Source organism: Podarcis cretensis (genome assembly GCF_951804945.1).
Source record: "Podarcis cretensis genome assembly, chromosome: 2".
Lineage (NCBI taxonomy): Eukaryota > Metazoa > Chordata > Lepidosauria > Squamata > Lacertidae > Podarcis > Podarcis cretensis.
This window is the reverse complement of record NC_137171.1, coordinates 110,329,380-110,351,566: the sequence shown is the minus strand read 5'-3', so window position 1 is coordinate 110,351,566 and position 22,187 is coordinate 110,329,380. Positions and strand designations below refer to the sequence as shown.

Genomic DNA, 22,187 nt, shown 5'->3' with positions numbered 1-22,187 from the left:
CTTCTTCCAAAACAGACACTCAAAACAATGATGTTACATCCAGAGAGTTACCATGTGTTTATCCAAGCACAGGTACAGCATCTTAGACATATGACATTAATTCATATAGAAGTGAAAACAAAGCTCTGCCTCTCCTGTAGCCTCCATTACAGTCTGAGGCTGTGTTTCTAGAGAGAATCATTTTCATACCTGTCTCCTTGGTGGCCTGAGAGAGGGAACAAAAGACCAACTCAAACATAATGGAGATTTGCAACTGAATACCTTTCTTATGTGATCTACACACCAACATGAGAGCTAGCAGAGAGCATTCTATGTTAATTGTCCACTGTTAGGCACTCTGAGAAGATTGGGTTCTTTTGTGGAGATTCAGCATGTGTTTCTGTAAAAAATAAAATAAAATTGTATGCCTAATAAGCTAATTCACCAAAGACATGAAGAACGATTGGTTTATTACATGAAATGAAAAGAGACAGCAACATTATCAATACAGCAAATACAGCCTTTTGAGTAAATACCCACCTTAATTACAGAGAGAAAAGAGAGTCCTAACTACTCAAGCCTGAAAAGTTGAGTGTGACCGTGTGCCCCAGAGCCATACTGAAAGTAGAATAAAATAAGGGACCGAGGTGGCATACCTAATCAGGAAGGAAGCAGAACCCAATGCCAGGGATAAGAGATTGGTGCCTAATGTGAGAGTTAAACTCTCGCATTCCAAATCCTATATCAGCAAGGCAATAGCGTCTCTTACCCATTCCTTGGTATGAGGTTCATATATGAGCATAGGGTATGAGCATAGGGTTGATCCTTGAAAACCGAGCAGGGAGGGGATCGCATTGGGGCTTGTGAGCTACCTAATTATTGATAACGTGTGGTTTAAGCACACTCTGGGGCCAAGTACTCTCTATGGAGGGGTGAAAGGTCTGCCTGAGTGAGCAAATAATATGTTACCTCAATACTTTTGAATCATTGGTTATTGATGCTCGTTCCTGCTTGTTTGACATTCTTCTTACACAGATAAGTTTGAAGTTGAGGGGACATGATCTTAATTTTGGAAAACCATCTGGTTAATTATACGGTTCCTGAATAATAAATGTATCTTAAAATGAATATCATTCTCTGTGATAAGTCTGCTTCCTACTTACAGGAGAGTGATAATTAAATTTTGCTGGCCAACACCAGATTAGTATGCAAGCATACTAGTAATTAGTAATTAGCTTAGTAAGGCAAGCATTAATGGTGAGGATGCTTGCTTGTATCTACAAGGTCACTTCTTAGACAGGAGTTTACACCAGGGTCATAGATAACTTGCACTTTGACATGTTTTCGAACTGCTAGGTTGGCAGGAGCTGGGACCGAGCAACAGGAGCTCACCCTGTCACGGGGATTCGAACCGCCGACCTTCTGATCAGCAAGTCCTAGGCTCTGTGGTTTAACCCACAGCGCCACCCGCGTCCCTCATAGATTACTGAAAGGCATATTTTATATTAGACTTATGCTAACTACACTGATGCTATGAACCACATAAATAAACTATGGGCCAAGGACATGCTAGCACCCATTGTTACACATCTCCTTGTTATTTTATAAGAGGCCAATACAGTGGTACCTCTGGTTATGAACTTAATTCATTCCGGAGGTCTGTTCCTAAGCTGAAACTGTTCTTGTCCTCAGGCGTACTTTCTCTAATGGGGCCTCCCACTGCACGTGTGCCTCTATTGCATGATTTCCATTCACATCCTGGGTCAAAGTTCCCGGCCAGGAGCAGCTACTTTACTTCCGGGTTAGCGGAGCTCGTAACCTGAAGCGTTCCTAAGCAGAGGTACCACTGTATAGAAATGCTACTATAAATCAATAAATTGTGCTACACTGAAGGGGCTCACATTTTCATCACAGCTACTTAATAACTCTAGTTTTCAATTACAGTGGTACATCGGATTACGAACAGCCCTCTTAACGAACTATTCAGTTTGCAAACTTCTGCAAAACTGGAAGTTTACCTCAGTCTACGAACTTTACCTCGGTCTACAAATGGAAGTCAAATAGTGGAAGGGCACCGGTGGTGGAAGACTTCATTAGGGAAAGTGTGCCTTGGTTTAAGAATGGCTTCGGTTTAAGAACGGACTTCCAGAATGGATTAAGTTCATAAACCAAGGTACCACTGTAAATAGATGGTGCGGCCAACGCAAAGAAATGGGATGAATGTGCAGAGCAGGTTCACAATTCTGCCCAATGCTCCTGCCCAGTATACGGTGATGTTCAGATAGAAACCTAGGCACAACTCATTGTTCCATGTCCCTAAGACCCCCTCCAGACTGGGTTTTTATGGTGGGGGTCTCCTGTAACATGTTCTTGACACAACGATTGTGTATTAGTGCTGGATTTCGTCTGCTCTGCTTTGTACTGTGATTTCCCCCCAACCATACCACATTATTCCTGCCCAGGGGAGCTATCATACCACAAAAGTGGGACAAAAATATACTAGAACATTTGTGGTTTTAAAATATCGTGGGATTACATCAGAAAGTTATGGTATATGCATGAACCACTGAGACTGCCCCAAAACTTTTGCAGGTGCAACATGCGTTGAAAGCAGGATCGCAAGCAGCATCACGAGCACAAAGAATCATCAGTGCACAATTTAAAAAGGAAGTCTGGAGGAGCTCTTAAATATATAGTGGTACTTCTTAATTTGTACTTAGTTTGTTCTGGAGGTCCGTTCTTAACCTGAAACTGTTCTTAATCTGAAGCACCACTTTAGCTAATGGGGCCTCCTGCTGCGCCGCCGGAGCACGATTTCTGTTCTCATCCTGAAGCAAAGTTCTTAACCCGAGGTACTATTTCTGGGTTAGCGGAGTCTGTAACCTGAAGCGTATGTAACCTGAAACATATGTAACCCGAGGTACCACTGTAAATTAAAATCTGGACTTGGGAACCCTAGATATTAGCCTAGCCCAAGTGTATCATGATGTTTCTCCCAGTTCTTGCACTCAGGATCCAAAGTGAAATTGATTCAGCCAGATGACTAACCAGCCAACCAACCTGCCGTCTCTCCCAAGTTGCACGCATCAACTGTTTTGATGCTATATGGGCCCAGTGAAACAAGAAATATGAGGGTGGACCGAAAACTTATTAAAAGGAAGAAGAATTCCTTCTAAGTCAGACATTGTCAGGCTTCGGGGAAGTGGCTTCCTCCCTCCCTTTGCCCGTAGATAAGCAGAACAAAGCAAAAATACTTAGTTGGTCTTTAAGGTGCTACTGGAAGGATTTTTTTTATTTTGTTTTGACTATGGCAGACATACACGGCTACCTATCTGTAACTGAAAGCAAAAATAGTCCCTTACCATTTAAAGAGGTTTTAATGATCACAGCAAAAGAACAAAGAGTCCATTCTCAGAGTAAAGGTGCTCCCAAATAAGGTTTACACCCACTCCCTCCCAAGTCACTTCCTCATCTTGCAACCTGATCTCGCAACACACTTTGGTTTCTGAGCTGCCACCTTATCTGCTTGTCGTGACCTTGGGCTGGGCTGATGTAGGCTCTCCAGCAAGAGTGAGCACTCACACTTTACACTGTGGGTGCCCTCCCATTGCAAGAATCTGCTAATGTTTCAGAAAGGAGGGGGTGGATTTGGCTCATTACTTATTCCGCTCCAGCCTGACTTCAAAGGGGGAGTCTGAGTGTTATCTGTGTATAGATAAGGTCGCTGCTCATGTAGCTGTAACACTCAGTGCAGCCCAGCATCTCCATTTAGTTTGTAGATAGTTTGTACAGTAGCTGTAGAGAATAATAATAATAAAAAAAGCAGAGACATCACCTTGCCAACAAAGGTCCGTATAGTTTAAGCTATGGTTTTCCCAGTAGTGATGTATGGAAGTGAGAGTTGGACCATAAAGAAGGCTGATCGCCGAAGAATTGATGCTTTTGAATTATGGTGCTGGAGGAGACTCCTGAGAGTCCCATGGACTGCAAGAAGATCAAACCTATCCATTCTGAAGGAAATCAGCCCTGAGTGCTCACTGGAAGGACAGATCGTGAAGCTGAGGCTCCAATACTTTGGCTACCTCATGAGAAGAGAAGACTCCCTGGAAAAGACCCTGATGTTGGGAAAGATGGAGGGCACAAGGAGAAGGGGACGACAGAGGACAAGATGGTTGGACAGTGTTCTCAAAGCTACAAATATGAGTCTGACCAAACTACGGGAGGCAGTGGAAGACAGGACTGCCTGGTGTGCTCTTGTTCATGGGGTCACGAAGAGTCGGACACGACTAAACGACTAAACAACAACATTCTACAGAGCTGTCGTTCGAGTGATTCATGCTCTGCTGTGCTCCACTGACTACTAGAAGTGAGTTCGGTGCTCACAGCTCTGAGTTGTGAGTCCACAGCACTTAGACCTGCTTCCTGCGTGGAAGGTCTCTGGAAGTGCTTTCCAGATCACCTGGCCCAGTCGGGGCTGAAGAGGTTGAGCTCAGTAGGTGGCACTGGCTCAAAGGCGAAGCTGACACCCTTTGCGGGATTGCGCGCAGATCTTCGGACCCCAGGGAACTTACTGGTTGTATGGTCTGGCCTGCGCCTCAGTTGTTATTCTTTGGAGGTTCACGCCCAGCCTCAGTTAGTCAATTTACACTGCTGAGAGGTGGGGCCAGTTGCATAAATAGGGGAAGGAGCTGGCAGCAGCCAGGCAGTCAGCTCAGGAGCTTCACCCACCCACCCACCCATCCCTCCCTTTGTTTAATGTTTCTTGTTTGCAGGTTACCCTTTTTTCTTCGAGTTTAGCGGTCGCTGCTACGGTGTTTTGACTGTTTGCTGTTGAAGAACCGGGAATAAATTTTCCTGCATTGGCAGGTTGGGTCTTCACCATAGCAATTTGTCACAACTTTGGCAGTTTAAGGCCTTGGGCGGAATCCTTTAGCCTTTTCTTCCCTAAACAAAAACATCTTGGAGATTCCAGGCCACAGGGAGGTTAGGCTGGCCTCAACCAGAGCCAGGGCTTTTTTGGCTGTGGCTCCGATCTGGTGGAACGCTCTGTTACAAGAGACTAGGGCCTTGCGGGACTTGACATCTTTCTGCAGGGCCTGCAAGACAAAGCTGTTCCACCAGACAGAAAGCTTGTGGAGCACTAATGAAATTCTATTTTACACTGGGTGGCCATTGTAGAACCTGTGCTGAAAGTCTTCGCCAATAAAGTGGTTTCCCAAATGCTCTGTGGAGCAGTGATAAGGGGCATGGACCCAAATGCTAACAAAGCCTTAGAAATAGTGCAGAACAAATTTCTCAGCAAAGTGCTCTCGCTCCCCAATGGGACCCCAGCTGCTCTTATCCGTGTTGAAGCAGACGTGACAACAGTATGGGCTAGAATTGACTATCTGTGTCTAAACTATGTGAAAAGACTCCAATCACTCTCGGAGGAGAGATTCCCCGCTATGTCCCACACTGAATGGGAACAGACCAAATGCTGGAAGGCCGGCACCCAAAGCCTCTTGTCCCAATATCAATTACAAGATCATCAGGTGACCATGAAGATGGATAGGAGGAGCCTAAGAGATTGTCTCTTTAGGTCTGATGTAGAAAGGAATTTATCCACAGTTGCCTCTATCAAAAGTTCACTATGATTCCCACTTATTAAAATGGAGCACACCCGAGCTAAATATCTGACAAAGCTCCCACTTGTTGTACTAAAAATTGCTTTTACAGAATTACGATTCCAATCGATGGTGTTGGATGGTCGGTATATGTGGGCAACCCTGTGTAGAGGATCTGTATTTACTGCAATGCCTGCTACATATAGATCCAAGAGACTGATTTATAAAACCCCTGCTTACGAATGGAACACATGCTAACAGGGTGGAAAGGGTGAAATGGCTGCTGAGCGATACTGATGACTTTGTAAGTTATAAAGTAGCATTATGTGCATTGGCAGCTAAGAAGATCAGGAGAAAAGAGCTAGATAAAATAGCGGTCAACTGCAAAGGGGATTCAGACATTTAAACAAGCATATTTTACCTGATATTTCCCTGCTATTCTAGCTTATGCAACAAATAATTTCTAGGAGACTTGAGCGTGGTCTATTGCACTTGCAGTGCTAAATGTTTTTATGGTTATTGCTGTTTTTCCTTTTGTTCCCCTTGTGAACCATGCCATAGCCTTTGGCTAGCGCAATAAAGTCTATGATGGTGATGAATAAAGCTGTGGCCAAATTTTAATTCCATAACACGTTGTCAGAGTCATTATTCCTTTCTGGTGGTCCCTGGGGGCTGGGGCAATCGGTGCCTGGTCACGCAATGAGTTAACTCTCCCAGTTCTTCTCCTCCTAGCTGTTCACCACCCAGCTCTTCCCAACTTTTGTCTTCTGAACTATGTCCCTCTGCAAACCACTATTCCAAATCTATACTGCCCCACTGCTCCTGGGAAGATTCAGGATTCTGAACAGGAGCAGGGGGAGGGGGAGGCTCCCACCATTCCTTCAGCACGGTCCCTGACAGACATAAAGAGGTCTCAGAGATCAGAGTATGCCCCTGAATGCTAGTTGCTGGGAATCACATGTGAAGATAGTCCTGTTGTGCTCATGTCCTGCTTTTTTGCTTCCCTTAAGCTTCCAGATGAATCATTGAATTGTAGAGTTGGAAGGGATTCTGAGGATCATTGAGTCCAACCCCCTGCAATGCAGCTGCCCCACACGGGGATCAAACCTAAGACCTTGGTGTTGCGTGGCAAGTTCTCACCTCCCACCAGTAGAAATAAAGACATGTGATACCATTATTTTAGGTTAATGGGCTAAAAGTGGCCACAACTTTATTGGTTACAGGTGATGAACGGTATTGGCTTAGGCATTGGTCCTATCCAACTATCCTGCTTCAGCCTGTCTGCTTGAAGACCAGGAAGGGTTAACACCAGCAGGGGGAGCCCTGGTGATGCACATCAACTAGGGACTCCCCCGGTGTCACCGCTCAGGGGCGCGCTTTAGGCCCTGGCCTCCATAGGCTTCGGAAGAGGCCACGCCCCCCGGAATCCTTTACCAGACTACCCTTCAATATGCGGGGGAGGTGATGGCGCTCCCCCCACATCTACATAACAATACCCCTACCAATGCCTAACCGCCAAAACCAAAGTAGTTGTGACAATTTGCTAAGAGGTAGGTGAAAAACCAAATGGCCAGTGCCAATTTGCCAAGTGGAAAAAATTCTTACCAGGTCCCTTAATGGCGACCAACCGAGGTCCATAGCAAGGTCAGAAGGGGAACCTTAAAGGGTGGGCGGGTGGGAAACCTCAGCAGCTGAGCGGCCAAAAGAGGGAGATCCCGGGGCCGCACTTGCCTTAAGTGAGGCAAGCCACACACCCCGAGCAAGCCGATTGGCTGGTTCAGGGGATGATGCGGCCCCGAGGATTCCCCTGATGTTGGGGGCGTGAAGCCCACAACACCACCTCCTCCCGAGGGTCGAAGTGGCTTTATCAGCACCATGCTCTAACCAACTGAGCTATCCTGTGAGAACAAGATGCTGGACTAGAAGTTCACTGGCCTGATCCAGCAAGCTCTTCTTATGTTCTTATCAAGGGCATTCTATAAGGCTTCAGCTGATCCATCGACCCACTTGAATCTATCTGAGCTATCAGTACATTATGCCCTAAATATCCCAATGGAACCACTGCCCACATCTCTGCGGCTCTTTAGAACCACCCCAGGCATATTGCCAGAGGCTTATAGCACCTTTCCAACCCACCAGGGCCAGCTGATCTGAAAAGCCAAGAAGGCTCCTCCCAGCCTCATATAATGGACCACTTGCTCCTGGTTCCTCAAACTGAGCAAAGTGTTGCTTTCTAGAGGTTACACAACTATGGTTGCCAAGAATCTGAGTCTGCCTTGCAAGCCTGCTTTCTCTCAGCTGACATCCTTCAAAACCAGCCTCCTCACAGTACAAAGAGGCTTTCTGATGCAGCAGGGCTTCTTCTTTGATCATGGGGGGCCAGGATTGGCTCAGAAATGGCTGCTTGCAGTCTTGCTCTGCCTCAGGTGTAGAGGTAAGTCCCACCTACCACCTTTCTTCCTAAAATCAGAGAAATCCCCATGCTGCTTTTTGAGCTTTGATGGGTAGTTTGGGATGTTTTAGCAGGGACAACCTTTGAGAGGCCATCTCTGGAAGCCCAAAACAAACAGAGGATGACTATGTCTGCTACTGTGTTGGTAAATACCATTGTGGGGAAGAGGGGCTTACTTCAATATTAAAATGGTGTCTGCAGCCAGCATATCCACATAACTCACCTTAAATATCCAGCATATTTGAATTTCCATAGATATGGTTCAATCTTTTGGAAAATAAATTTGTAGAAAACAAATCTGCAAACAAACAAAAACACACCTTTAAACCAGTGCTCATGGTTTGCTATGAAACCATAACAACAACAACAACAACAACAACAATAACAATAATAATAATAATAATAATTTATTATTTCTACCCCGCCCATCTGGCTGGGTTTCCCCAGCCACTCTGGGCGGCTTCCAACAAAATGCTAAAATACAATAACCTATTAAACATTAAAAAGCTTCCCTAAACAAGGCTGTCTTCAGATGTCTTCTAAAAGTTTGGTGGTTATTTTTCTTTTTGACATCTGGTAGGAGGGCATTCAACAGGGTGGGTGCCACTACCAAGAAGGCCCTCTGCCTGGTTCCCCATAACGTGGCTTCTCACAGCGAGGGAACCACCAGAAGGCCCTCAGCACTGGACCTCAGTGTCCAGGCAGAACAATGGGGGTGGAGACACTCCTTCAGGTATACTGGACCGAGGCCATTTAGGGCTTTAAAGGTCAGCACCAACACTTTAAAACGTACTGGGAGCCAGTGTAGGCCTTTCAAGACCAGTGTTATATGGTCTCGGCGGCCGCTCCCAGTCACCAGTCTAGCTGCCGCATTCTGGATTAGTTGTAGTTTCCGGGTGACCTTCAAAGGTAGCCCCACATAGAGCGCATTGCAGTAGTCGAAGTGAGAGATAACTAGAGCATGCACCACTCTGGCGAGACAGTCTGCAGGCAGGTAGAGTCTCAGCCTGCGTATCAGATGGAGCTGATAAACAGCTGCCCTGGACACAGAATTGATCTGTACCTCCATGGACAGCTGTGAGTCCAGAATGACTCCCAGGCTGCGCACTTGGTCCTTCAGGGGCACAGTTACCTCATTTAGGACCAGGGAGTCCTCCACACCTGCCCGCGTCCTGTCCCCCCAAAACAGTACTTCTGTCTTGTCAGGATTCAACCTCAATCTGTTAGCCGCCATCCATCCTCCAACCGCCTCCAGACACTCACACAGGACATTCACCGCCTTCACTGGTTCTGATTTGAAAGAGAGGTAGAGCTGGGTATCATCCGCATATTGATGGACATCCAGCCCAAACCCCCTGATGCTCTCTCCCAGTGGCTGGATGTAGATGTTGAAAAGCATGGGGAAAGGACAGAACCTGGAGGCACCCCACAAGTGTGAGCCCAGGGGTCTGAACACTCATCCCCCCCCCCACTTTCTGGACACAGCCCAGGAGGAAGGAGCGGAACCACTGTATGACAGTGCCCCCAGCTCCCAGCCCCTCTAGACAGTAACACAATACATGATGTACTCCCCCAGAAACATTTCTAATTTCGCCTCCCCACTTTATGCCAAAGTAGACTGTGAATTGGTGGTAGCAAAAGGACTAGTAGTTTCCCTTTCTGCAACAGGGATGACCTTAGGCTACAAAACTCCTGCCTGTGTCCTTGTTGCTATGCTATGTTAAGTGCAAGGCTATGAGCAATGCAGGTGGGGTACCAGATGTTAGATTGCTAAAGGGAAGTAACTGGGCTTTAAAATTTTCATGGAAGCATCCTCTCTACAAAGACCAAGTTGGCTTTGAAGGGGAGGGAGTAGGGCTGGATCTACATTGACCTGTTTAACGTTATCCCCCCCCCCCATTAGAACAATATTAGATACATTGTTCCAAAACATCACAGGCCATACTTGACAATGATAACATTTTTTTACATTTTCCTCTCCTTTTTTGGTCAAATATAAGTAATCCTGTTCCTGTACCTGCTGTTGGCTGCCGCTTGCTCTGCTCTGCCCTCTGGTGTCACATTTTAATTATCTCTCCCTCCCTGAACACTGTCCCTCAAATACCATGAGAGGGGGACTGGAGTTTGAATGCAGCAAAAATAGGGTAAAACGCCACACCGGGACATGTGAGCAGTGTTTCACCAATATAGCAGCATAAAATGATTAAAAATTAAGTGATTTGTTGTGTTCTGGAGGCAAAGGAAGGTCTGGACCCTGATTAATACAATAGACACGAGGCTGGACCAGCAAGACCTTTGGGAGAAAGTGCGCCTGCCACCCCCTGGTCCAGGCCATTTTTATTAACAAAAGAACTTTTACACAGCATTTGTAAGAACCAATCAGATTTCCTCTGAGCATTTAAAAAATCCCCGCGTGGGGACAAAGTCAGATCAGAGGAAGCCTCCTAACCACAAAGAACTACTTCCTATTTGAGCATGCATACATGTTCAGGCTAAATAAAGAGGAATCAAGGAGGAATGCATTCATCAGACCCCGGAGGTAATAAACCATAGGAAAGGAAGGGCAGGCAAGGAAAGACAGGCATTCTACCACCTCCTTGTGAACTCTGTTTCCTGGCCCTGAGATTAACAAAAGCTACATCAAAGCTACCACCTTATCTTTATGTACCCAGGATGCCTGGTAAGCAACTGGTCTGCGTAGAATGCTTATACGTGACTGTCAGGCATAGAGAAAATGGGACAGAGATGAAGGCTTGTGGGGTTGAATCAGAAATTGTGTCAATGACTCAAACCCCGTCAAAGCAATGCTTTCACCGCTGACACAATGGCTTACTTCATTTTTCATAATTCCTCATAGCAATCCTACATGACCACCACAGCGATTAAAAAAGACAAGGTAATAAATAACACATTATGAACGTAAATAGCAGGACAACATGTGTCCATCTAGCTTATCAAAAACATTCCTTAACCCTTCCTTAATGTTAAAAACCATGATTGTAGATTGTAGCCCTGGGTTGCACATGGATAGCTTGGTGTCTGTTTTGCTGCATTAGATTCTGCAACCTGGGGTTGATTTCTGGGAAAGGCTGACTTGCCAATCAAGCCTCTGCAGCAGCCTTACTGGGGCTAGTTTGCTCTACGGCTGTGATTTTTAACTGATTCACCAGTTAGAAAAAGTTATGTTAGGTCTTGTCTTCGCTGATGGAAAGAAGAAAGAGTCCCTAACAGAGAGGAATGGCAAACTAAGCTGTTAGACTATGCTGAAATGGCAAAACTGACTGGGAAACTCAGAGACCAAGAAGACAAGAAATTCAAGGAAGGATGGGAGAAATTTATAATTGATTTAGGAGACCACTGTAAGCAGATGAAAACATTAGCAGGATTTAAATCTCACTTGTAATGTAACAAATATCATGGATAATAGGGATTGATATAAAACATAGACTATGAAATAATATGCAGTTGGAAATGTTGACAATAGAACTCGTGGAAGTGATGTGTGTGTGTGGGGGGGGGAGTCACAAGATTAAGAGAAATCTCATTTTATGGATATGTATTTGGCATTGCAATTATTTTTTCATTTGTAAAATCAAATCACAATGTGTGTTTTTTTTAAAAAAAGATATTGTCTTCACTGTTCACTAATGTTTTTTTCTTTTTTTCTCCCTCCTCCCACCCTGTGATGAAGTTGCCACAGCAGTATCTGAAAAATGGCATACTCTGCGCCATCTGTGGATTACATGTCTAGGAGTCTGGATGTTAGTGATGGTGGTGGATGGTAAAGAAATTATGCATGCGAGTACTCCATTGTTCGCACGCAAACCTTTTGTAGTGCTATGGAACGCACCAACCAGACTGTGCCAGCTGCGGCACAAGGTGGATTTAGACCTTAGAACTTTTAAAATTCACGCAAATCCCAATGACGACTTGAGTGGCTCCACTGTGACAATATTTTATCACAATCGCTTGGGCTACTACCCCTATTTAAAGAGCCCCGTTAAGCCCGTCAATGGAGGGATACCACAGCGCGGAAACCTATACAAGCACATCGCCAAAGTCAAGTCTGATCTCAAAAAGGCCATACCTACGAACCAGTTCCAGGGACTTGGAGTCATTGACTGGGAAGACTGGAAGCCCCAGTGGATGAGGAACGTGGGCACTAGAAATATGTACAAAATTTGGTCTCTCGAACCTATTAGAAAGGAGAATCCTCACTGGTCTAGTTTCAGAATCAGGAGAGCCGCCAAACAAGCATTTGAAAAGGCAGGGGAGACGTTTATGAAGAACACCCTTATCCAAGTGAAAAGAATGAGACCAAAGGGACTCTGGGGTTACTATCTATACCCGGAATGCCATAATTATAATTTCATGGTGCATCCAGATAAATACACAGGAAAATGTGAAAAGCTTGACTTGAAATTGAACGACCGTCTGCTTTGGTTATGGAAAGAAAGCACTGCCCTATATCCTTCCGTATACCTGCAGCACAAGCTGCAGTCAAGTCGGAACTCTCAGAGATTTGTGCGCTATCGGGTTATGGAAGCAATGCGTGTTGCTACCATGGCTAGAAAGGACTATGCCTTGCCTGTTTTTGTGTATTCTAGGCCATTTTATGCCAGAACGTTCAGCCCTTTGACAGAGGTAAGGGGAAAGGCATAGACTAGAATCTATAAACCTCCCAGAACCAGTTTAAACATTACTGTTGAGCTGATTGTATACACGTGAAAGCTCCAATGTTAGAGAAAGGAATTCATGCAAGAGCCTAGGACAACTTCTGTCACTAAGTAGGCAATGCTCTGAAACCAGAAATCCCTTCTCCAGAGAGTGAACTAGTGTTTTTTGAGCTACAAAAGTGCAGTAGTCTCACAAGTAGACAATCTCTTGAACAGTTGTTGCCTTGCAAGGGACTTTCCTGCAGAATGCTCATACAGAGGGGCCACTTATGAAGGAGCACTTTGTAGAATGGAAGCTCCTGGCTCTCAGCAGGTTTTTTTTTTTAGCTGAAACATTTGTCCTGCTCCCCAAAACAATTTAATGCTGCTTCCATGGCAGGCTGGGTTGTCCCCAGAATGACCCAGGATGGGTTGGCCTGAGCTGAACCTCCACAATCATATATGTTAGGGTTGCTATATTTCAAAAAGTGAAAATCCAGACACAAAAGTTGTTAAGCATTTATTCTTCTTCATTTGGCTAAAGTTTCTGAGCTGCTTTTTTTTTTTTTGAAAAATTTCCCAAAAAATATATCAAGTTTTTGAGGTATTTTAAAGGAAAATCGCCAAAATAAAAACACTTCCAGCATGAGTTGCCATATGTCCGGGTTTTGGGGAATTCCACCTGGATGAATCCTGGATATGTCCGAGAAAGGAAAACCCGGACGTATAGCAGCCCTAATATATGTGTACTATAACACATATACATATACATATACATATACATTTAAACCACAAATATATGCATTTAAATCATAAACACTCTAAAAAGAAATATACTGCCATGGTGAACAGAGCATTGCTTAGCACTCTCTTCCCTAAATCCACAATATACCCAGAGGTGCCAGATTCTCTGGACAATTGAGGGACCCCAACGCAGCACCCTGATATTGCGAGTGAGGTCCTCTGAATATTGAGGGGGCTCTGCCCTTTCAAAAAAAAAGATGGGGGGTGTCAAAGTGCCTTGGCCTCCAGGAGCTGACGCCTTTAAACAAACCAGAAATTTCTTCATGTGGTGATGAAAAGTTGGCAACAGCAGAAAGTGTGTTTGTGTGTGTGTGTGTGTCATATTTCTAGTGGGAGAGAGTTCCTCAGCAGAGCACCACAGCGAAGTTCTACAGCCACAGCTGACAATGATGTGCCACAGTCACAGGACCACAAGAGGGCCTCTGCTGCAGATAGTAGCACATACTGGCAGAGGCAAGCATTCAAGTATTTGGGGCCCAGGAACCTACTTTATAGACCAAAGTCCAAACCCTGAACTGGGCCTGCTTGCATCCCGGTGCTGTTCTTTAAGGATTGGCGAGGTCCATTCCCAAATCGCAATGCTACCCAGAAGCCTGGCAGTCTCATTTTACACCACCTCCCAGCGCAGGAACTACTTTCGAAGTATCCAGACAGCCTTCCAGTGTTGGGTCCTTGAATAACGCCCAATCTATGCACCTGATCCTTCTGGAAGAGTTCGGCCTCATCCAGCATGGAGCCAAGTACAACCCACCACCAGCACTTTCATCTAAACAGAGTTCAGTCTCAACTCATTGGCCCTCACCCAGCTCATTGCTGCACCCAGACTCCGATCCAGCAACTGCACATCCTCTCCTGAATAAGAGCTGGACATCACCCACATACTGTTGACATGGCAACTTTTCCCAACAGGTTCATAGAGTTGTAGAAAAGCACAGGGCCGGAGGTGGCATGGGAGCTCACAGTAGAATCGTAGAGTTGGAAGGGACCCTGAGGATTGTCGAGCAGCCCAACCCCCTGCAGTGCAGGAATATGCAGTTGCCAGGATCAAACCAGCAACCTTGGCACTGTCAGCACCATGCTCTAACCAACTGAGCTATCCAGGCAGTTTCAGAGTTGAGTTACACAGGTAGCAGGGATGCAGTTTTTGGAATACAGAGTTTTTGAGCTTTATGGGTGCTGAAAAGGGTTCGCATTTATTGTGCCCTATCCTGGTCATTTGGATCGCTGTTCAGAAGGTCGACAGTTCAAATCCCCGCGATGGGGTGAGCTCCCGTTGCTTGGTCTCTGCTCTTGGCAACCTAGCAGTTCGAAAGCACACAGTGCAAGTAGATAAATAGGTACCACTCCAGCGGGAAGGTAAAGGGTGTTTCCGTGCGCTGCTCTGGTTTGCCAGAAGTGGCTTAGTCATGCTGGCCACATGACCCGGAAGCTGTACGCCGGCTCCCTCGGCCAGTAAAGTGAGATGAGCGCCGCAACCCCAGAGTCACCTGCGACTGGACCTAACGGTCAGGGGTCCCTTTACCTTTACCTTTAACTATCCTGGTCATTCGGATTGATCCCACACTCTTGAAATTGCTGCATGTTTTCACAGGAGATAGACACTAGCCTTTGCTTGTAAAAGAGGGTTGACAGTGTTGTAGAAAACGGCATTATACCCTCTGGTATGCACATTCCTACCAGTGAAATCTCTGGCAAACAGGTGCTGCAAGGGGGGTGGGTTGTAGTGTTCAAAAAACCTGTTTCTTTAGTGGTTTCTGCAACGGTGAACCAAAAAAGCAAAGAAAAGCAAAACGAGTGTGTATATTATTATTATTATTATTATTATTATTATTATTATTATTTCTATATCTATATCACCCCTCATCGAAGGATCATGGAATGGTTTACAATATAAAAACACAAAAATACACACCATAATAATAAACAAAAGCTATACCCGCCCCCCAACACAGTTTAAAAGGCCATAGATCGTTTAATTAGCCAAAGCCCTGGGAGAAGAAGGTTGCTGCTTGGTGCCTAAAACTATGTAATGAAGGCGCCAGGTGAGTGTCCCTGGGGAGAGCACTCCACAAGCAGGGAGCCACCAGAAAAAAGGCCCGTTCTTGTGTTGTCGCTCTCTGGACCTCTTGTGGAGGAGACACATGAAGAAGAGCTTATGATCGCAGGTTGGTTCATAGGGGGACATCACAGCAGTGCCTTACCTTTGCCTCTTGGTTATTACGCATGTTCCTGCTTTACTTTTCAGGAAGACTTGGTGAATACTATTGGTGAGAGTGCAGCACTGGGGGCCGCAGGAGTCATCCTCTGGGGAAACCATCGGTATGCCCTAAGTAAAGTAAGTGAATCTGGGTTAAGAAAATGTATTTGATTTTGCAAGAATTCTTGGGTAACCTCTCATCATCTTCTCTCCCCACCCCTGTGTATTAATTTTGTTTTTTTTTACATATAATACAGTAAAAAACCAAACTGGTCTAAAGAGAAATAATAATAATAACGTAATGCAGAAAATGGACCATAAAGAAGGCTGATCGCCAAAGAATTGATGCTTTTGAATTATGGTGCTGGAGGAGACTCCCGAGAGTCCCATGGACTGCAAGAAGATCAAACCTCTCCATTCTGAAGGAAATCAGCCCTGAGTGCTCACTGGAAGGACAGATCCTGAAGCTGAGGCTCCAATACTTTGGCCACCTCATGAGAAGAGAAGACTGCCTGGAAAAGACCCTGATGTTGGGAAAGATGGAGGGCACAAGGAGAAGGGGACGACAGAGGACGAGATGGCTGGACAGTGTTCTCGAAGCTACCAGCATGAGTTTGACCAAACTGCGGGAGGCAGTGGAAGACAGGAGTGCCTGGCGTGCTCTGGTCCATGGGGTCACGAAGATTCAGACACGACTAAACGACTAAACAACAACAAAATGCAGAAAAAGAAATAAAAAGATATAACAGAAGAAGAAAGGGGGGAGAAAAAAGAAAGAAAAATAAAATAAAATAATAGAACAGAACAGAACAGCAGCAGCAACAACAATGACACAAAATCTATCACAATTGTATCTTAATGTTCAGACCACATACAGGGAAGTAAACCCTCCTAGCTCTCACCTGGGAGCTTCCCCCTCCCTCAACCTCACACTTTGAGAAAGACCTTTCTTGCCTGCCTTCCTCTTCTGTCCAACACCTCTCTGTATGTATCTTTTTACCCCAAATATAAGTCTTCAGCAGTGTTTTTTTTTTAAAAAAGAAAAATGGGTGCCAGTAATCACCATTAAGTAAGTGCCACACTTTTTAACAACAAAAAAGAGGTGCCAGTGCTGCGTAGCCTTGAGTACCCTCTGAAAAAAAGCTCTGGGCTTCAGAAAATAAAACTGACATATGAGTAAGATAAACAGAGGGCTCTCAAGAATTTAAAATCATAAAAAGAACAAAAAAAATGTAAAGGAGAAAAGAGATTCTTCAAAGAGCTGATTTTCGTGGTGAAAGCTCTGGAGAAGAAAGAAAGAAAGAAAGAAAGAAAGAAAGAAAGAAAGAAAGAAAGAAAGAAAGAAAGAAAGAAAAGGGGGGAGAGCTCAGAAAGGGCAGGGCAAAATGTAAATGCAGAGAAGCCCTTAGTATACTACCTGAATGTGGCAATCTTAGTGGCTCAACTGAGTGGGTTCTCCAACTAGGCAAACCTATATACCTACACGTCGTGGTGGTATCAAGGTAAAGGTAATGGAACCCCTGACCATTAGGTCCAGTCGTAGCCAACTCTGGGGTTGCAGTGCTCATCTTGCTTTATTGGCTGAGGGAGCCGGCGTACAGCTTCCGGGTCATGTGGCCAGCATGACGAAGCTGCTTCTGGCGAACCAGAGCAGTGCACGGAAACGCCGATTACCTTCCCGCCGGAGCGGTACCTATTTATCTACTTGCGCTTTCGAAGTGCTAGGTGGGCAGGAGCAGGGACTGAGCAACGGGAGCTCACCCCGTCGCGGGGATTCAAACTGCTGACTTTCCGATCGGCAAGCCCTAGGCTCTGTGGTTTAACCCACAGCGCCACCCGCATCCCGTGGTGGTGTCAACAGATCTGGAAATTACAGAAAAAGATGAGGAGCAAAATGAAGAACCCATTTTGCTGCTTTCCTCCCTACCATGGGCTGTAGAAACATACAGATAAATAAATAAAACCAAGAGTTATTGAATCCCCCCCCCCCAATTCCCTTCTTTGCCATGGACACATTCCTTGATCACTCAGACAAGTATCTGTCCTGGTCATTTGACAATAGAGATGCAATCTGCAACCCAATATTCCGGTTTATATGGGAGTGAGCCACTGTGGACCCTGTGGGGTTTACTTCCCTGTAGATGTGCAAGGTATTGCTCTGCCACTAAGCCTGTTGTTGTCTTTGTTTTCTTTTAGGAAAGCTGTTTGCAACTGAAAAGCTATATAAGTGGTCCCTTGGGACGTTACATCATTAATGTGACTTCTGCGGCCACGTTCTGCAGCAAAACTCTCTGCAACATGAATGGAAGATGCGTTCGTAGAAACAGTGAATCGGATGCTTATCTGCATTTGCCTTCTCACCGTTATAAGATTGTCTTCAATACCTCAGATGCAAGAAAAGTCCTCGTGAAAGGATATCTGAGGCAGAAGGATAGAAAGGCCCTGAAAAGCAGCTTCATCTGCCACTGTTACCAGGGATGGAAGGGGTCGGCTTGCAAGTGGCCTTCGTCCTCAAAAGGGCGAAAACCATACTGACAATAAAGGCAATTCAGTCTCTCTTACTCAATATTGCATTGTTCCGCTTTTGATTATTTTTATTCATCTGTTTATTTAAAATATTTTATAGCTCGTTTGTAACCCATTGCAATAGCAATGGGTTAAAAATGTGGTATATATTATATGCCGGCCAAGTGCCCCGTTTTAAGCGGGTGGCGCTGTGGTCTAAACCACTGAGCCTCTTGAGCTTGTCGATTGGAAGGACAGCGGTTAGAAACCCCATGACGGGGTGAGCTCCTGTTGCTCTGTCCCTGCTCCTGCCAACCAAGCATTTCGAAAGCACGTCAAAGTTCAAGTAGATAAATAGGTACCACTGTGGCGGGAAATTAAACGACGTTTCTGTGTCCTCTGGTTTCCATCACAGTGTCCTGATGCACTAAAAGCGGTTTAGTCATGCTAGCTACATGACCTAGAAAGCTGTCTGCGGACAAACGTTGGCTCCCTTAACCTGAAAAGCAAGATGAACGCCGCACCCCACAGTCACCTTTGACTGGACTTAACCGTCCAGGGGTCCTTTACCCTTTTACCTTTACCTTTAAGCAGAGCTACCCTGCTTTCCTTGAAAGTGCCCTGGGCTCTTCCTTCATCACGGGCACCCCAATTTTGCGTGGCCTGTGGATGGAGGCTGTAAAAGCAGCTCCTGGGATGGCAGCTGCATTGGTGCCTTCCAACATGGGACCAGCATTTGCTACATCTCCCATCAGCCCCTGGGAGAGGGCCCCAAATGTCCGTGTGTGTGAGGGGGAGGAGCCTCAGCCTTCCTCTGCCAACCATGTGAGTAGCTCATGCCTGGGGTGGGGTTCAGGAAGTGGCTTCCTTCGACCTCAGGGGCGGCGTGCGAGTGGGCCAAGGCAGTCCAACAGGGATGAGTCCATCACATCTTTCTTGACAGCAAAGAAAACTACAAGAAATAGGCAGAGGCGCTAAGCTCCAGCAAATGTTTCAGTGAAAAGATATGCCTAAAGTTGGTGCCTCAAACTCATCAGAATCAGCACTACCCATATATCAGAGGGCCAAGGGTAGCACAACTGAGCAGGGAATCACCCCTACATAACATATCTCAGGGGGCTTCAGAATCATCAAGAGGGCCTCTCCCACAGATCTTGATATGCAGGCAGACACTCCTTCAAGTAATCAGGTCTCAAGTTGTACAAGACTTTATAAGTCAGCAGCTTGTTGTCACCTAGCCATGTCCCTGTCTGACATATTTAATGGCTGAAATGGACAGAAAATTTACTTCTCCAGCTGGACAAATCACAGATCACGCTTTTGATAATAGTCCTTCCCTGTTCAGATAGCATCAGAGGGCCACCGGAATATGGGACATTCTGTGCAGCATTCAGCTGATCCTTTGGGCCATTTGGATTTGTCTGAAAAATCAGTACATCGTGTGCCGAAAAGCCCAAGAAACTTCTGCCCACACCTCTGTTGCTCTTCGGAGCCATCCCAGCATATTGGCAGAGGTGTCCTCTACCTTTCAAGATCCCCCGGGATGAAGCGAGAAGCCAACAAGGTTCCTCCCAGCCTTATACAATGGATGTATTGCTGATTGCCAGAAACACACATCAGATAGTATCAGGTGGCCTCTGAGGTCTGGGACATTCTGTGCAGCATCCAGCTGATTCTTCAACCTGTTAGGATTTTTCCTAACAATCAGTACATTATTCCCCGCAAAGGCAGAGAGAACCATATCTCTGCTGCTCTCCAGAGTCACCCCAGGATGTTGCCAGAAGCCTCTTGTACCTTTCAAGCCCAGATGAACTGGGAAGCCAAGGAGGTTCCCCTGGCCTTATACAAGGGCTGAGTTGAACCTAGCTCCTCAAACTAAGTGAGGTCTCACTTGCCAGAAGTTGAGCTACTGCCAGGTTTCTCAGCCAAACTAGTGGGACTTTGTGGCCATAGTGCTCTGCTTGGATTGAGAATGGCTAACCTGTGCAGGGAATGAGAGTTTAACGGAAAAGTATTTGGGATTCTCTAGATTGAAATGGATTATTGAAGGACGGGTGGGACAGAAAGATTCTGGCTTTGGGATTTCAGTGGAAAATTAAAAATAAATTGCTGGCCACAAATGGAGCAACCTCCACTAAACCTAGGCCTTACATTTGGAGAGGGAACTAGTCTCCTTTCATAACCTTCTGGTTACTGAGTAATAGGGAAAAGCTCAAATGTACTACAGTGGCAGAAAGGGTTTGGGTGCACTCTTCCCACCTTAGATCAAATCTATGCCGTCAGATGCCATAATAAATCTGCAGAGATAGTGCAGGATAGTACACACCCTGGAAATGATCTCTTTCAGCTTCTGTGTTCTGGAAGAAGGTATAGGGTTATAAAGACCAGGACTAACCACCTGAGAAACAGGTTCTACGCAAATGCAATTCTGGTTCTAAACACAGCATAAGGAGTCTCTATAGTATATTGTATTTTAAAATGGGGTTTCAGAGTTTTTAGGGGTTTTTGAATGTCTTATGTAGATTTTCAATTTCATTGTTCTGTATGGGACAATGACAATAAATATATTGTATTTGTATTTGTCTAAACTTTTGCAGCTCTGGCTAGCCATCACTATTGTTCCTTCCTGAAGAGATCATGAGAAGATAGCAACAAGATATCTCCTCCTGATGCTACAACCAGAAAAGTGCTGGCCTAACAGAAAAAATTAGGGAATATGGCCTATAAAGCCAGCGTTCATCCATTCTGTTTCACCTGCAGGTTGGTTGAGAGTAGATTGCTCAGCACATCAAGGCGTTACAATTTAAAACTAGAGCTGAACAGAAAACCCAGTGAAAGGAACAGGCATGTCTTCCACGTAAGATGCCATCAGGCATCAGCTGAGGTCTGTGTCAGGCTGCTATGAGTGACTCCCAGCTGATTGCCAGTATAGTATAAAGTATAAAGTATAAAGACAAAGGGAAAGTATAAAGACAAGGGAGGTTTCTTTTTATTCAGTATTTACAGAGAGCGGCTATAGAACCCAGCCTCTTGGATAATGGTGTTGTCCCGAGTGAATCTCCATCCCCCCATCTCTCCCACTTCCTCATTTGTCACTTCTATGGGAGCTGCTGTGCCCTCTGTCTTTGAGCTCTTTGCTCTCCTACCTTTATGGCTTGCTGGGTTCAGGGTGGTAGTGGTGGTCCTGGAATGCTTTCTAAAGACACTGTGTCCATCGGCTGTCATCTCTCTGCTGCTTCCTCCTCCTCTTCCTCCTCTCCCATTATTTTCCAACTCCCCCCCCCCATTTGCCTCTGAGCTGTGAGCTCCTGCAAACCCCTGTTGTAAATCTAAACTGTCTTCCTCTTCCTCCCCCCTGGAAGGGTCAGGCTGAGGAGGCAGTCTCCACCATATCGCCTCTGCCCAGTCCCTGACAGTCCGGGACATTCTGTATGGCACACAGCTGATCCCTCACCCCATTTGAATTTCTCTTAACACCCAGCCCTTTGTGCCTGAAATGGCCCAAGGCAACCACTGCCCTTATCCCTGCTGCTCTTCAGAGTAGCCCCAGCTCTTGCCCCACATCCTGCCCCCTGCTCCATCTCCTCCTGCTCAGATTTTTCTCCTTCCTCCAGCCCTGGCTCCTGCCTTGCGTAATAAATCACTGGCGTCTTCTCTTGGGTTATTGTTTTCCACTCATCTTGTATGCCCACCTCAGGTCCAATTTTGTATCAGGAGTCCAGGTTCCCAGCTTGATAACACAATAAGCATAGCTAATTAAAAAGGAGGATTTATTGCAAAAACAAACATAGCTCCAGATGGCTCTAACAAAGCCTCTGGCATCATTACTTAAGATGACCCTTCTGAAGACTCCTTCCGGCATCTAAAGAAGATATTGAACTTATGACCCTTGTGTCTCTTGTTTTGCTTCCTATCTAGCAGCCCTCCCATTTGCTCCCATTATTGGATCAGCTTCAACCTCTTCCTTTTCTGAGAGGCTGTCTCTGAGTTTG

The 22,187-nt window shown here is 45.6% G+C and overlaps 1 protein-coding gene and 1 long non-coding RNA gene across 2 annotated transcripts; one reads left to right on the top strand and one right to left on the bottom strand.

The window, feature by feature from the left end:
• Nucleotides 1-85: 85 nt before the first annotated feature.
• Nucleotides 86-21,446, bottom strand: LOC307209266. The gene is made up of 5 exons (XR_013835492.1): nt 21,342-21,446; nt 15,695-15,819; nt 15,171-15,247; nt 8,258-8,332; nt 86-379 (listed from the first exon to the last, which is right to left on the bottom strand). It is a non-coding gene; the product is annotated as an uncharacterized lncRNA (long non-coding RNA).
• Nucleotides 7,751-18,256, top strand: LOC307208638 (hyaluronidase-1-like). The gene is made up of 4 exons (XM_079963462.1): nt 7,751-8,016; nt 11,726-12,678; nt 15,739-15,828; nt 17,887-18,256. The coding sequence occupies exons 1-4, from the start codon at nt 7,833-7,835 to the stop codon at nt 18,223-18,225; spliced, it is 1,566 nt and encodes a 521-aa protein (XP_079819588.1). The 5' UTR covers nt 7,751-7,832; the 3' UTR covers nt 18,226-18,256.
• Nucleotides 21,447-22,187: the final 741 nt, after the last annotated feature.